Source organism: Bos indicus x Bos taurus, chromosome 13, assembly GCF_003369695.1.
Source record: "Bos indicus x Bos taurus breed Angus x Brahman F1 hybrid chromosome 13, Bos_hybrid_MaternalHap_v2.0, whole genome shotgun sequence".
In the NCBI taxonomy this organism is placed as follows: Eukaryota; Metazoa; Chordata; class Mammalia; order Artiodactyla; family Bovidae; genus Bos; species Bos indicus x Bos taurus.
In genome coordinates, this window is record NC_040088.1 from 59,153,599 (window position 1) to 59,166,239 (window position 12,641).

Consider the following 12,641-nt stretch of genomic DNA (forward strand, 5'->3'; position numbering starts at 1 on the left):
TCCTGGCAGATGAGCAGTCCTGGGAATCACCCTCAGCCGATTTCACAGGAGTTCCCACACGGCTCTTTGTGCGCCCTGCTCCCAGCCTGGGGAGGGGCGGGGAGCTCACCCTCTTTCCCACCTACTTTTTTTCTACCTTACGAGACCGATGGGCTCCAGAATTCAACTTCTTTATGAGGGCTTTTAATTAATCCATTGTGTGCCCTCTCTGGGAAGGGAGAGGCTTCACAAGGGGCTCCATCGCAGAGGCCAGCCAGCTCAGGATGAGGAAGAGGGCTCCGCTCTTCTTGTCCCCATCCTCCTCCCCCACTCAGGAGCCACCCTATTTCACCTCACCTCCAACACTAGAACCTCCTGATGGAAAAACAATGCAGAGGTTTGCTGCCTTGGCTCCCAGCTTCTGAAAATGGAAAGCTGCCCTTTTGTGACATGTAATATATTTTAAGGCCCACACTGAGAAGACCCTGACCTCCACACTCACCAGAAATGTAGGGGAGAGAGAGGGATGGGAGGAAGGGCTTTTATGGACTAGAACCCTAGGCACTCTGACACCAAGGCAGAATGGCTGAGAGCCTGGGGTGGAGACCAGGAGGATGAATGGACTGGAATTAAGGATGTGTGTCTGGTGGGAGGTGCTAAGATATGGGGAGATAGGAGCCCCTACTCAAACTCCAGTCTTTGGCTTTACCAAACCCTCTTTTGTATGCCACCCCCACCCCCATCCCCACCCCATGACTGCTTGCAATGGAGTCTGGGCCACTAGGGAATGATTCAGCCAGCTTGCCAGTGGAGATCAGAAAAGGCCTCCCTTCGGGGTTTGCAGCTTCTTTATTATGCTAAATGAACAAGGGCAGCCAGGAAGGACTTTAAACTCTTTCTCCTGGTGGTCCCAGGCTGGATTTCAGGGCAGGGGCTGGTGAGTATTCAGAATAGGAAGGCCAAGCAAAGGGTCTCCACAGCCATCCAGAAGCTTGGCTTACTGGGTTATTTTCATATGCATTTTTGTTTAAGTTGGAAGAAAAGTCTAGACTTAGAAGAACCGCTGAATACCTGCCACTCAAGCTGCTCCCACAACAATCCTTCCAGTGCCAGGCTGGATTTACTGGCCAGAGCTGCCCCAGGCCAGAGGCTCTCCAGCCTGGCGCTGCCACCGGGAGAGCTGTTCCTGCACCAAGGAGGGCGCAGCTCGGCCTCTCCGACGCCAAAGGAGACTCTGAAATGATATGTTTGTTCTGCTGCTACTGCTGCTTTTTTTTTTTTTTTAAAGAATTGCTACACTAGGATGAATGGATTATGAGTAAATAAAAAGAAGCTGTCAGTCTCTTTGAAGGTTGTGTTTAAAGGGACTTGCCAAGTCAGGACAGAAGAGTGACAAGATAGAGACCCTGGTGTTTTACATGCTCAGCCTGGCTCTTCCGCTTCATCTGCACCGCACTAAAGGGTGTCGTTGAAGCATTGAATCACAAAAAAAGTGGCACGCAAAATAAAAGGTGCCACATCACAATGATGGTAGTGTTTGAAGGGCAGAGTGCCACATCCCCTAATCCAATTGAAACGCAGGTCTACGCAGCAGAAGTAAACGGTACAGAACTTACATAACTTACAATTAAGTTGAAGTCTGCCTACCATTTGACTTTCTAATGAGTGTAATGAGATTACATGCCTGATAGAAGCACTTGTGCAAAAGCAACTTTCGTGTTTAATGAGGCCCTAATACAGGACAAAATCGAATTATTTTCTCTCGTTCCCAAATTCTTCCTCCAGTGTGAAATCTCCATCTTTTAGGGGGAGGGATGGGTGGGGCTGGAAGGGGTGAGAGTGTCTATGGTCAAGGGCCTCCTGGGAGCTTGGCGACCCAGAATCTCCGCGCGTCTGGCCAGGCCGCGCTGCGGGTCGGGCTCGCGGCCTCGCTTTAATTGCTCTTGGATGACGTCCATGGCACCCGCGGCGCGCGGGGAACCCCTCAGTGGGTCTGAAACTAGGTTAAAGCAATTAGCATGCTGCCGACATATTGTCCCTCGGCAGGGCCTTGGGTACCAAGGAAGATGCGCCATCGTACCTTGGCCGACCAGGCGGCTGCGGGCCGGGGAGTGGCATCTCGGTTCCCCAGGGCCTGCGGGGCGCCGGCGTTGTGGATCAGCCAGGAAGAGCGCGCCGGACGCGCGAGACCTTGCTCCGCGCCTCCCGCTCCGCACCCGGGCGGTCCGAGCGCGCGCAGGGTCCCGCACTCTGAGCCGCGCGCCCCGACTCCCGCTCGCAGCCAAGCGCTCCCTGAGGGCCAGGGAGGTGCTCGTAGCGGCCTCGGAGATTAGTCCAAACCCTAGCTTCCTGGGAGCTCCCCGCTGCGCCCTCGCGGCTCTCCCCTTCGCTAGGGGGCAGCTCTCCGCCGGAGCCTCGCCTTCACCCCAGGCTGCTTGCCTCAAAGGACTGGATTCTGCTGGAGGCAAAACCGAGTCAATTTCAGAAATTACCCAGTTGCAGAAGCGGCAGAGAGGGCGTGCTCCTTTCTTGTCTTATCCCCCAAACCCTGGGTTTTGTTGGGAAACATCCTAGAGGGGTCTCCGGCCTCAACCTGGTGGCTTTTCTCATTTCCTTTGAGTATATCTGAGTTCCATGTACCTGATGCTGTAACTGCAGAAGGGATGGGTCACAGGGCAGCTTAACAGCAACCCCTTCTCCCCAGCCCTTGGAAGCAGAAAGGCGTCTTCCCTTTGCTAGCCCAGAAATTAGCCCACTGTCGCCACCGGACCCACAGTGTCCACTTTATACACTATGATTACGCAGGGTGCCCATGACCTTGGATAAGTCAAATGTCTCCCAGCCTTAGCTTTTTCATCTGAAAGAATGAGAGCAACAAATACCCCGTGACCCATTTGCTTCCTAGGGTGTTAGGACTGGGATGAAGATGAAGGGCTCTCCCAGAGAAATGAGGCCTAATACTCTAACCCACTCCCTTTAAGCTAAATCTAAAAGGTGGCTCTTACAGTATAGCTCCGTTTGGGGTCTCTGGTTCAGTTTTTTTTTTTTTTTTCTTTTTCTTTTTACAAAGTAGGTTAATTCATCTTTAAAGATACAGCTACACCCATCAAGTATAAAAGAACTTTTAGAAAACGGTATGAATAGCATTTATTAACATTGCTTAGGAATAAACTGTATCTGGCAATAAATTAGCATGACGTTTTCTGGTCAGAGTTCTTCCACTAATGCAGAGTTCTGCCAAAGGTGCTGGGGAAGATCATAGACTATTGCATATTTTAAGAAAATCAGGATAAATTATATAAATTATATATTTAAAAAGAGATCATCTATTTCATTAACTCGACAGGATAATAAATAGATAAATAACAAACAGTTGATTGCCATTAGAAAAATGTGATTCTTAAGTTACATTTACATTATAGATATTTACATGTACAATATGCACACAGACGGAATCACGTCCTCAGGCAGGTCTGACTCTTCTCAGGACACAAACTCAAAGGGCGGTTCGTTTTCTATGTTGTTGAAGGAAGGCTTGCTGTTGAGTTTTCTGGGGTCCTCTGGGGTCCACACTTTGGCTGTTCGTATAATATTTTGTTCTTTGAGTTGTTTTTCATCAGTCCAAGAGAGAGAGTGTCCCGCAAGGGGAGGGAGGCCATAATCCGGGTCGCTGGGGGAGGGGGACCCTGAGGAGGTGAGAAGAAGGAAAAAAAAAAAACCAGATTGTGAATGTCCAACTCTGCTCCCAGCACTGCCTCTCCGGTCCTCTGAGATCCCCTTTGGGGCGCTTTGACAGACAGGCGTCTTTGGTTACTCTGAACAACACTTTTTCTCCACCCCGCGAGCCCCCAGCGCCCTCAACCCGCAGTCCCAGAAGTTGCAAGTCTATCCGGGACGCGCACCCTCAGGGCCGCCGTTAGAGTGGCGGAAAAACCTCAGAAACGCCAACTCCGGTTCAAGGTGGCGGGTACCCACAGCCCGCCCGTCTGTCTGTTCGTCAGTCAGCTGGTCGGTCCGTTCACCCAGCCCCCGCCCCGGGACCTTCCCGTTCCCGTCCCCCCCACCCCCCGCCCGCCCCTCTACGAGCTGGGAGGCGGACGCACTTACGAGTACCCCGGTGGCAGATGATGACCTTCTGGGCCTGGCTGCTCGGGCTGTCCGCGCCCAGGCGCCCTCCGCCGCCGGGCCCCCTGCCGCCGCCCGCGCCGCCGCCGCGCAGGGGCAGGTCGGCCTGCACCAGCTCGCTGAGGAAGTTGATGTAGCCGATGGCCAGGCGCAGCGTGTCCACCTTGGAGAGGCGCTTTTCGTAGGGCAGCGTGGGGATGTGCGAGCGCAGCCCCTCGAAGGCGTCGTTGATGGACTGCATGCGCCGCCGCTCGCGCACGTTGGCAGCCTGCCGCAGCTGCTGCAGCTCCGCCTCGGAACGCACCCGCCTCCGCCGCCGCGCAGCCGCCGCGCCGCTCAAGCCACGCAGCCGCGCCCTGGGGGACAGCGCGGCCGCTCCGGCGCACCGGTAGGCCAGGCACGAGGGCGGAGAACCGGGCGAGTAGGGGAAACCGCCGGGGGGCGCCCCCGCCTCGCAGCAGTAGCCGCCGCCGCCGCTGTCCTCCGGCTCTCCCGGGCCCCCCGGGGGCGGCGGGGCGAGTGCGTGGGGGGCCGCCGGAGGCGCGGACTGCAGCAGCAGGCACGCCTCGTCGCGGTAGCAGTACTCGTGCAGCTGGTGGCTGAGGAATTCCACCTCGGCCTGCTCGTCGGCCAGTAGCTCATCGCCGTCCTCCAGAGGGTCCCGAGAAGACTGGTCGGTGAAGAAGTCCTCCTCATCAAAGTAAGAGGACGGGAAGGCGTCCAGGCCCCCGGGGAAGTGCTCTAGCAGCACCGCGTCCATGCTCTGCGCCGCCGAGGGCCCGGGGGACTGCTGGCCTAGGGTAGGGGTGTTCTCTGGAAGTTTGCGGCTGCAGTTCGGGCTCGTCGGGCAGCCCCCGCCCTCCCGGTCCGGCGCCGGAGGCAACGAGGACCGCCCCCCCGCCCCGGCCTCCCTGGAGTGCCCGCGGCCGCTGCGCTCTGGACGGCGCCCGCGCGGCGTTGGGGAGGGCTGTGGCGACCGGCTGAAGCTGAGGGCCGGCACGCGAGGATTCTTATAACTACATCCACAGGCGCGTGCCAGGGACCCGCGGCGCCAGCCAATCACCAAGCGCGGGGTGCCGGCGGGGAGGGGGCCGGGAGGCCGGCTGGGGCCGGGGAGGCTTTCCTCCCGAAGGGAGCTCCCGGGGTGAAGGGGAGGCGGGGCCGCGCGGCCCGGGGCTCCTCACGCCCCTGTCCTCCCCTCCTCGGGCGAGTACCTGCCGGGCGAGCGGCTCCAGGGGCACCTGCGGCCCCCGGCGGCCGCCGTCCGCTGGCGCGCGCTGCGCCCAGCCGGGCTCTTCCGCCCCGAGGCTCTTCCGCCCCGTCTCGGCGCAGCCACAAAACGCCCTAGCGGGGCGCGTCCGCGTCCCAGACGGCGGGAGCGAGTCTCAGGTGGAGCTCGCTGCTCCTCCGGGGTTGGCGCAGCGACTGCGGGCAGCCTGGACAGTTCAGGCGATGGGTTTCGCCACCCCCACCCCCGGAGCGCGAACGGGCCTCCGGCCTGGGTTCCATTCCGGGCTTCTGTCTCATCGCCGAACCTTTCCAGGACTCTGGTCAGATTTGCGCAGTGTGTGCCGCTGGGGTTGGAAGGCGATGCGGCGCCTCTCCAGGCGCGGCGCGGGTTTGAGGGGCGCGCGCCTGCCCGGCGCTGCTCAGGATCCTGACTCCGGTGCCCGGTGCTCTGCGGCCGGCCTCTCTTCCCCTCCCTTTCCCCGTCCCGAGGGATAAACGGGAACGCTGGAGAGGCCGCCTCCGAGAGCGGCTCAGCAGGGCATGTTTCTTGTGAGACCCTAGGGGTCCGGAGCAATAAAACCGGATACAAAGGGACTCAGTTGAATCGTCTGCTTTGGAGCAGTCCGAGAGAGGGCATGGAAGTAAATGGGCAGAGTGTGAACCGTTTTCAAAGCCAGAGTCGCTCACCTTTCCCACTGACCACCGGGTCCATCCTTGAACGACTTTTTCCTTTCTTTCCCGACCTTAAAACACACACACACACACACATATATATATACCAAACACAAAACATTTGTGCTCTGGCCCATGACAGTATTACAGACAGCGATGCAACTCGAATTCCTCAGTTGAAAAGTAACAAACACTTCCAAGGTCGAGGCAATTCTGTTAAAAGCCAAATTCCAGAGGGTTCAGAAGTGCAGCCGACCGCGCGAGTTCTCTCAACAGAAGACAGAGAGCCACCGCCTTCCTGAGTCAGCCGCTTCCTTTTTCAGACACTTGTCCCACCAGAGGCTTCTTCTAGTGGGTGTTTGAACTCCTCTCAAAAGCCAGGTCCATGTCTTATAGAACAGCGATTTTAACGCGCATCCTGGTTTTAGACATTTACATTGTGTTTAACTGAATCCTGAAACCAAAAAAAGTTAAGGGCAAAAGATACATAAGAACACCAGAGATTACCTTGAACCACCAAGGACACAGAGAATTTTAACCCAAAGACTTACTGTTTTCCAGTAAGTTCCTTCCTTTGTTAGCTCATCCTTCCTAGTGAGGTGATTAAGTTAAACTGAGGCAAATGTGGACAGTTTTCCTGTGTTCAAGACTGGGCTGCAATTTCCTGTATTTAGATTTATCTTTCTCACCTCAACGAAAGGGAAGCTGTTTGGGAAGAGGAGTTCAAGACCCGAGATCTAGCCAGCTGTTGGTGGCCCTTCCTCCCCTCCCCTCACTTGGTTAGATTAAAACCCAGTAGGGACATGCTCTTGGATCAATCTGAGGACTTGGAGGCATAGCGAATAACCAGACTTCAAAGCCTTATCCGAAGTATTGATAATCATTCAGTGGAGGAAAGACTGGGGTTCCAGCCTACATAGGCTCTCTTTAAGAGGCTGAGAGACCTTCTCTGATGGATATAATGGCTCTTGAGAAAATGTTTGTGCCATGCATATGTCAGGGAGCGGGGGCTGGGGGACACAGGGAGTCTGTAAGCGTACATTTGGGGGATCTTTATACCCAGTGTGATTTTAACAGTCAGAGTCCACAGAAAATCATCTTCCATATGCTTGATGAGTTTATAGAAGGGCCCAGAACTTTACCTAGGGCACCCAAGTGAACAATGGGCACGTCCAGTGCTGGTGGGAAAGTTTACTGTCCTGTGAAGCTGAGCAGAGCTAGTGTGGAGGTTCTGGGCAGCTTCTAGGGCTACATAGATGAGCCTGGAGGAAGAGGAAAAGAAAAGATAGTCACTTGTTCCCTCCTTGCCCTTTCCCTCCCCACCCCCACCATTTTTTCCCTTAGAGAACTGTCTGCTGACTTGTCCTTTGGGGAAGCAAGGGTCAGGCCTGCAGATGTTGATACTGGGGTGCTGGTGTGGGCTGGCATGCTCTCTCTCTCTCTCTCTCTCTCTCTCACACACACACACACACACACACACTCTGTCCTTAAGTAAGACATGATTGTTCTTTTCTCTACTAAAAAGAAGAAAGGCTTCACTGATAATAAAGGGAATTTTCTCTGGGTCACTGGAGGTCACAAAAGTGTGGATGGCTGCCCTCTGCCTCTCGAAGCAACAGGTTGGCGGAGGAGATGGCTGGGACAGAGCCCTCTACAGACTCCAGACTCCAGCTCTCATTCCTCCCCCGCACCGCTGCCCACCCCCACCCCCCACCCGCCCCAGTTCTGCACACCCCGGGTCCTCTAGGCACTGGTCGAGTGTGGAATGGAACAAGAACGCAAGGTTTCAGGTACTTCAGGGCAGATGGACAGGGCTGGTCCCAGAGCTAAAAGTTTCTACACCCTTTGTTAAGCCCGAAGCTTCTCTCTGACCCTCTGTCCTCAAGAGAGACGTACCCTAACCTTGTTCCTGCCTCAGTATGAAATAACATCTGGCCCCTAAGGTTGGACAGTGGTGAGGTGCTTGACTCTTTTTTTAGGGTCAGATCCTGGTGAAGCCTTGAGATTGTTTTCAAATCTCTCAGTGGCACCTGTCCTCCTAGGCCCAGAAGGCTCCTACCGCACTGCCTTTGGGGCTGCCAGAAGCCTCAGGCCATCTTTAAGCTTCTCAGTTTCAGGAGAATGTCTGGCAAGGGCTGTGGGGCATTGCTGTGTCCGTCTGCCCTTGTGTCCATCATCTCTGTCTCTCTCAGCTCTCTCTCTGTCCCAGGAGTTACCGACCTGAATACTTGCTCCTTGCTTTCCCAGAAAACATTTCTAGAGTCTTCCCCTGGCTTTTCAGAACCATAACTGGAGGGTTGGAGCCCAGATCCCTGTCTCCTGCCCAGAATGGATTCTCTACAAAACAGCCATAAAGGCTGGGGCTCCAGGTTCTCCATCCTTTGCCCCACCTTCGTATGGCTCCACAGTGCTGGACACTCCTTGGCACGTGTCCTCCCTGCAGGAGAAATAGGGTGCAGCTGTCTCCCCACCAGCGTCCCATGCTCCTCACTTAGTGCTTGCAAGCAGGTGTGACTCATGGTCTGTCTCCCAACTTGAAAATGGGTCCATGTTAATTTCTCATTGACCTAAATTGTTCCCGTTCCCCACTCTTGAACACAGAGGTGATACCAGGTGGCTGAATTGTCCTCACAAGTGTCTTGTTTCCCCTTTCTTTACCATTCCCCTCCCTCATTCTATGAAAACTTTCTCTTTTCACTTGAGGGCCCTCATCAACCCACCCTCATGGGAATGATGATGCTGAAAGGCCTCTGAAGCCCAGAAAAGTCTGGTGACTTCCCTAAGGTCACACAGCAGGTTACTATCAATCCCAGTCCATGCCAGCCTAGTGCTGGTTCCACTGGCTGCTGAGAACAGACTCATAAAAGGTGAATTTATATTGATGTGCAATGTAATCGGTCTGGGTCCCATTCTGAGCCAGCCCAGACTACCACACACCACCTTCCTGCCCTCTCCAGAGTCCTGGCCACACTGTGGATATCACCACACCTTCTGATGTGCTGAGAAAGGAATCACTGAATGGTGCAATTTCCAGCAGAAGACAAAGAATACAGAAGTAAATATGGGCTCATGGGACTTTCTCTGCCCCCCAAAGTCACGTTATATAGATTATGGATGATTTTTCCACTCAGAAAGTGCACTCTGATCAGGTGCCATCTTATTCCATCCTGGAAAGGACTGGCCTAGTGGAGGCCAGACTCCTTGACATGACTTCAAAGGCCTTCCTTGAACTAGCCCTGCCTACCTATCATCCTCCTCATCTTCTCTTTACTTTACCCTTTATTAACTTACCGTGTCTTCCAATGCCACAGTGACTTCTCTCTGGTTTTCTTTTTAAAATTTCTTGCATTAAATCAATCAGTTTGGCTGCACCAGGTCTGGTTACTGTACGTGGAATCTTTGTTGCAGCACAAGGGTGCTAGTTCTTCTAGTTACAGCATGTGGAGTCTTTAGTCTCGGCATGCGAAGTCTTAGTTGCAGCATGTGGGATCTAGCTCCCCCACCGGGAATTGACACTGGGCCCTGAGTCTCAGCCCCTGGACCACGAGGGAAGTCCCTCTCCCTGGCTTTCCACTGTCCTTCCTACTAGCCTGCTGCTGCTGCTGCTAAGTCACATCAGTCGTGTCTGACTCTGTGCAACTCCATAGACTGTAGCCTACCAGGCTCCTCCGTCCATGGGATTTCCTAGGCAAGAGTCCTGGAGGGGGTTGCCATTGCCTTCTCTACCCTACTAGCCTGAGCTCCTTGGTTTGGTCTGAAGCTCTTATGTTTATCATAAGATGGGTAGAAGGAATAATACAAAGGTAGAAAAGATGGAGATGAGCATTTTGGAGGGCTATCCCTTGTCCTCAAAATGCTGCTGGAGGACATCCTCCTTATTTCAACCACTGAACAGAAGAAACTCGGCCATAAACCTAGGGCTACAACGGCCCGTCAGAGAAGGGGACCAAATTCCGCCCAGGCTGGCTGACTCCATATCTCACCTGCCTTACGTAGCATCTTCCTGCCCCTCCTCTGTCTCTACACTGAATGTAGCTGATGAAATGTGATTTTCACATGGACCCTCTTGTTTGCTAACACAGCTCTGGGAGATGAACTGGTCAGGTGTTTTGATTGTTTGCAAGCAGTTAGATTCAGAAAGACTCAGTCAGCATCCCGGAGTGATACAGCTGGCACCATGGAGCCACAAGAGCAGAAATGTGGATTTCCAGCACGAGGGCGGGGGGAGGTGTCAGCATTGTTTTCCAGGGTTTCCATCAGACATTATCCACTCTGAAGCTACTCAGCCTTAAAAAAATAAAGAAGAAGAAGAAGCTGAGCTGTGTCCCACCTGGGAATGAGGGCAGGACGCACACGGCTGCCATGGCTGCCATTAAACAGAGTGAAAAGCCCAACACCCAACACCCACTACATTCCTTCTTGCATTTCCCATCGTTAAACATTAATCTTTGGAGGGAGAAACACCAAAACGCTGATATACTTCTCCAAATAAGTGTTTTCTGGCATGCCATGGTTTGTTTGATGAATAAAGCTTCTGAGCTTTGTCCTTCAGTCTTGTTATTCCAAAAGGTGTTTGGTCTTTAGTAAGGTAAACATTGCAGGTCATTATAATCAGACTTCTGTGTTTTGGCCTCCATGGTGAGCAGTGAGAAGGCAAAAAAAATAAAATAAAATAAAATTAATAGAAATGTGGAGCTTTTTTCTGTTTGTTTCTCTTTAAAGCTGTAATTTTTGTTTGTTTGTTTGTTTCATGTCCATCCATAGGGCCTTAAGTGAATTATGGTTCTATATTGTGGAATATTTGGGCTTTGCAGGTGGCACTCGTGGTAAAGAACCCTCCTGCCATTTCAGAAGATGTAAGAAACATGGGTTCAATCCCTGGGTCGGGAAGATCTCCTGGAGGAGGGCACAGCAACCCACTCCAGTATTCTTGCCTCGAGAATCACATGGACAGAGGAACCTGGTGGGTTACAGACCATGGAGTCACAGAGTCAGACGCGACTGAAGCCACTTAGCATGCACGTATTGTGGAATATTCAGCTGCCATAACAGAATAAGAGTGCTTTTGATGTAACAATGTGAAATGATCTCCAGGATACATCATTAAAGTGAAAGGAACAAGAATAGCTAGTATTTTTGCATTAAAAAAAAAAGAAGGCAGTGAGTATATGTGAAAGCATTTGTTTATGCAGCCATCCAATATCTCTAGATGGAGATGCCAGAAACTGATGACATTAGCTGCACTGAGAAAGGAACTGAGTGGCTAATGGATAGACTTTTTCTTTAAAAAAGAAAAAAAATCATTTTGGCTGAGTCTTCATTCCTGCATTCGGGCTTTCTTCAGCTGTGGCGAGCAGGGCCTGCTCCCTAGTTGTGGTATGCAGGTTTCTCACTGCGGTGTCTTCTCTTGTTTTGGAACCCAGGCTCTAGAGTACAGGCTTAGTAACTGTGGTGCACGGGCTTAGTTATCCTGCAGCACGTGATATCTTCCCAGTCCAGGGGTCGAACCCATGTTCCCCGCATTGTCGGGCAGATTCTTAACCACTGGACTACCAGGGAAGTCCTAAAAGAAATTTTAAATTATTCGTTAAACCCACCACATTGTTTGCATGGTCCACAGACTCCATGTGACTGCTGCTAACATTTTGGTCTCTTTCCTCTGGTGTTTTTAGTTTCATGTCTTGCACTTTTCACTTGACCATCTCTCATCACCATTTCCCCGTATCTTTACTTTAACAGACAGGTTTTAATGGTGGCATGATGGTTCATTGTAGGACTTTACCATCGGATAATTTCATTTTCACTTGAAGGACCACTCCTAAGAATTGACAGTTGAGTATCTCTCAGAATAGCCTATGTGTTCCACTTGTGGGCTGACTTTCTTCCTTGCCTAGCAGACCACTGATTGTGATTCCCTTGGAAATTTTTCTACCTCTTCTCAATGATACCTTAGCTTTCACTCTTTACAGTGGTCCTGAAGATATAGGGTATTACAGTGGCATTTTTTCTTGTTTCTTAAAATCCTACCTAGAGCAAAACTTTCCCTCAGCCAGGTTAATCTGTACTTGAAGAAGTGTATGCTGGCCCGTTATGGCACCCCACTCTAGTACTCTTGCCTGGAAAATCCCATGGACGGAGGGGCCTGGTGGGCTGCAGTCCATGGGGTCGTGAAGAGTTGGACACGACTGAGCGACTTCACTTTCACTTTTCACTTTCATGCATTGGAGAAGGAAATGGCAACCCACTCCAGTGTTCTTGCCTGGAGAATCCCAGGGACGGGGGAGCCTGGTGGGCTGCCGTCTATGGGGCCGCACAGAGTCGGACATGACTGAAGCGACTTAGCAGCAGCAGCAGCAGCAGGCTGGCCTGTGCACAGTTCAAGCAGGCACGTGCCTACTATCAGTCAAGTGTGTATATGCTCAGTCACTGAGTCCTGTCTGACTCTTTGCAACACTATGGACTGTAGCCCTCCAGGCTCCTCTGTCCATGGGATTCTTCAGGCAAGAATACTAGAGTGGGTTGCTATGTCCTTCTCCAGGAGATCTTCCTGTCCCAGGGATTGAACCCACATTTCTTAGGTCTTCTGCACTGGCAGGCTGGTTCTTTACCACTAGCACCACCTGGAAAGCAATTCC

The 12,641-nt window shown here is 52.6% G+C and overlaps 1 protein-coding gene and 2 long non-coding RNA genes across 3 annotated transcripts in view; 1 reads left to right on the forward strand and 2 right to left on the reverse strand.

The window, feature by feature from the left end:
- Positions 1–3,101: 3,101 nt before the first annotated feature.
- Positions 3,102–5,174, reverse strand: PTF1A (pancreas associated transcription factor 1a). Its single transcript, XM_027559978.1, has 2 exons — positions 4,087–5,174; positions 3,102–3,665 (listed from the first exon to the last, which is right to left on the reverse strand). The coding sequence occupies exons 1-2, from the start codon at positions 4,862–4,864 to the stop codon at positions 3,463–3,465; spliced, it is 981 nt and encodes a 326-aa protein (XP_027415779.1). The 5' UTR covers positions 4,865–5,174; the 3' UTR covers positions 3,102–3,462.
- LOC113903591 overlaps positions 4,724–12,641 on the forward strand; it is a 331,888-nt gene continuing 323,970 nt past the window's right edge. The window contains exon 1 of the long non-coding RNA XR_003514196.1: positions 4,724–4,804. This is a non-coding gene — a long non-coding RNA (uncharacterized LOC113903591). The remainder of the gene's footprint in view (positions 4,805–12,641) is intronic.
- Positions 6,145–9,647, reverse strand: LOC113903592. Its single transcript, XR_003514197.1, has 3 exons — positions 9,298–9,647; positions 7,149–7,268; positions 6,145–6,460 (listed from the first exon to the last, which is right to left on the reverse strand). It is a non-coding gene; the product is annotated as an uncharacterized LOC113903592 (long non-coding RNA).